The sequence below is a fragment of the Sinocyclocheilus anshuiensis genome, unplaced genomic scaffold, assembly GCF_001515605.1.
Source record: "Sinocyclocheilus anshuiensis isolate Anshui unplaced genomic scaffold, SAMN03320099.WGS_v1.1 scaffold210, whole genome shotgun sequence".
NCBI lineage: Eukaryota > Metazoa > Chordata > Actinopteri > Cypriniformes > Cyprinidae > Sinocyclocheilus > Sinocyclocheilus anshuiensis.
Genome location: NW_015547666.1, coordinates 340,050 through 343,233, shown reverse-complemented (window position 1 = coordinate 343,233; position 3,184 = coordinate 340,050). Strand labels below are relative to the sequence as shown.

Sequence of the window (3,184 nt, the reverse complement as noted above, 5' to 3'; positions counted from 1 at the left end):
CAGCACTATGTAACTTTTGGCGCTCTAGCGGTTAATAAACAGAACTGCACGCATCCCGCGGAAGAACATTCCAGCCGGAGCTACTTCTCTAAGTTTATGTCTATGGCGATTCACGCAGGTATGTGTTACTCCGCAGCGGTGACGACCCGACCAGGCCACAATAGTCCAAATATAAGTGATTCGGAATAAGACAAAAACGCGGTTTGGAAGACGAATTCATGATGTACTCGCTCATTATATACATTTTGAACACAGAAACAGTTACATAGTGCTGCTTTAAACCTTTAAAATAAATTTACACTAAATATAGCCATTAAAACACACACAAAACAGCATTTAACTATATATTTCAATATCAAAACAGTAAGCTGTGAAGGAACCATAAATCTGTGATTTTTTGTTTTTTTATCAGTGTTTATTTAGCAGACTAACCAATTGACCAAAATGACTTTACATTGCTGCTTCATAGTGTAGTGCAGGGCTGTCCAAACTCGGTCCTGGAGGGCTGGTGTGTCTAGTAAGAGCTTGATTAGCTGGTTCAGGTGTTGTTGAGGCAAGTTGGAGCTAAACTCTGCAGGACACCGGCCCTCCAGGACCGAGTTTGGACAGCCCTGGTGTAGTGTTTTGTTATGGTACACCATCACTGCAGCTTGTTACTGGAAGAGCCAAACTGTTTTGAGATCAGCTGCAGTGTCACACAGCCTGACTACGTTTAATAAATCTCTCCGTTTATAAAAGTACTGTACGTTCTCACCTCTTCATCTCTTGGTTTGATGTGGCACACAGGTAGTAAACTCGGTTCCCAGACACAGGGCAGCATCTGAACACAAACGGCTTTCCTAAACTGCTGTCGGCCTCCACCAGCGCCCCTTCCAGACTCACCACAGACAGAGCTCGGCTCTTCCCTTCATCCTGCCAACGAGAAACCAAGTTTATATGGCATTGCACATTCAGATTTTGCAGGTTCATCTGTCCGGTTGAAACAGAAAGCTGCACTCACGCGCTTGTTTCTGTAGTAACAGAGGCAGCAGTCGTGTCTGAGCACGAACCACCTCTTTCTCCAGCCCTTCAGCAAACTGGACTGAGTTCTCTTATGCAAGTAACCCCTGCACGTCGGTCGAGGAGTGTTCGGCATTCGACCGATGTCCGAGCCAATGGTCAGAGTCAAAATGTCTGGGCCTTTATAATTCGAACCAGAAATCACACAAAACAATTAGACACAAACTGATGTCATGAAGTTATACAATAGCACACTTTATTTTGATAGTCCACTATAAAAACCATTGCAACTATACAGTGTTGGGAAGGTTACTTTGGAAATGTAATAGGTTACAGATTACAAGTTACCCGGTTTAAAATGTAATAAGTAGTGTACCTATTTCAATTGCTTTATTCAAGTAATGTAACTGATTACTTTTTATTACTTCTCTAAATTTCTAATATTTTCAACTGTTAATCATTTGCAAACATGTAAACCAGGCAGGGTTAACCTTACACCTTACTGTCAGACTTTCGAAATCCTTCATCACTTGAATTAAGATTATAATAATTTCATTTTAAAGCACAGCCACCACAAAATCAGACTTACTTCAAAATCATTCTGAGGTTAAATACAGCTATTAATATAGCTATGATACAGTTTTTGCAAATCAAATCTTGCATAGCTACGTCAGGAAACACTGGCACTGGAAAAAAACAGGTCATCTTAAAAAAAATAAAGCATAGACATAAACCCAAATAAGAAATAAAACAGTTATCGAAGAAGCATGTGTCCTATTCTGTGTCCTAAACTCCTGAAACATTGGTGTCTCATATTTTAGAGCAGTCAGTGCAAGTTATGAAAAAATGTTTAAGTCTGTATGTGGATGTGTGAAAATATTCAGATGTAACCCTCTTTGTAATTGTTAACATTTTCATAAGTAACTGTAATTTAATACAATTACATTCTCAGTAACTGTAACTGATTAAAATTACATTTATTTTGGGTAACACTTTATTTTAAGGCATCCTTGTTACACGTTACTTACTATTATAATAACAATAAATTATGCATAATAAAGCAATAAGCCCCGTGAAGCCGTGGTTTACAGTGAATTTATAACAGCTAAGGGGCATTGTTACGATGCGAAGCGGAGTGCCTAAAACCCCCTTAGCTGTTATAAACTCACTGTAAACCACGGCTTCACGGGGCTTATTGCTTTTATAAAACGGTTATTCCATATACATAGTAAGGTTTCACAAAATAAACCAATTTCAGTGTTTGCAAACAGTGATGACGTTTTTTGTGGTCGGAGCCTATCTGGTGGCAGAAAATGACAGTTTTAACACAGCAGTCTATTCAAGCCATGGAATAAAAGAATAAAAAATGTAATTTTGAGTTTATATTTCAAAATTCTGACATTTTCTTGCAATTCCGAGATTATATCTCACAATTTTAGTTTATAATCCCACACTTCTGGCTTTTTTTCCTCAGAATTGACAAACTCGCAATTGTTGAGTTGAATCAAGTTATAAAGTCCGAACTAGGAGATATAAACTTGCATTTGCGTAATTACATGCAAGTAACACTAATCCTAACCCTAACCATATAGTAAGTACATGTTGTTCATTAATATTACTCAGTACCTAAATGTATAATTACACTGTAACAAGGACACCTTAAAATAAATTATAACCTTATTATTTTGTAATAAAATTACGTAATTTAGTTACATGTAACTAGTTACTTCCCAACACTGCAACTATATGTCAAGCTACCAGTCAATGTACAGTAAATGGTTACAGAGAAAACTGAGCATGAAACCAACAAACCTTAATCTAAATCTAAAATCACCTCAAAATATCAAAACCTTGTTTATGAGAAATGCAGGAATAATGTTGTCTGAGTGTGCACACTACCTTGCCATGCGAGGTCAGCCGCTTCTGAGTGTGGCACCATTGTGACATCGGTGCCGTTGACCGCCAGCACATAATCTCCAACCTGCAGGCCTGCCTCCTCCGCTGCTCCATCTGAAACAGCCATCTGAGCTCTCAACATCTGAGGAACATGGCCCATGAACGGCGCACTTTTTGAAGTGAAGTGAAGTGACGTGACATGTGGCCAAGTATGGTGACCCATACTCGGAATTAGTGCTCTGCATTTATCCATCCAAAGTGCACACACACAGCAGTGAACACACACACA

The 3,184-nt window shown here is 38.8% G+C and overlaps 1 protein-coding gene across 1 annotated transcript in view; it reads right to left on the bottom strand.

Annotated features, from left to right (window-relative positions):
- Nucleotides 1-3,184, bottom strand: part of pdzph1 (PDZ and pleckstrin homology domains 1) — a 25,999-nt gene that overhangs the window by 14,856 nt on the left and 7,959 nt on the right. The window contains exons 7-9 of the mRNA XM_016504936.1: nucleotides 2,899-3,009; nucleotides 1,001-1,179; nucleotides 755-912 (exon numbers count right to left, since the gene is read on the bottom strand). Of these exons, the coding sequence (XP_016360422.1) occupies nucleotides 755-912; nucleotides 1,001-1,179; nucleotides 2,899-3,009 (448 nt within the window). The remainder of the gene's footprint in view (nucleotides 1-754; nucleotides 913-1,000; nucleotides 1,180-2,898; nucleotides 3,010-3,184) is intronic.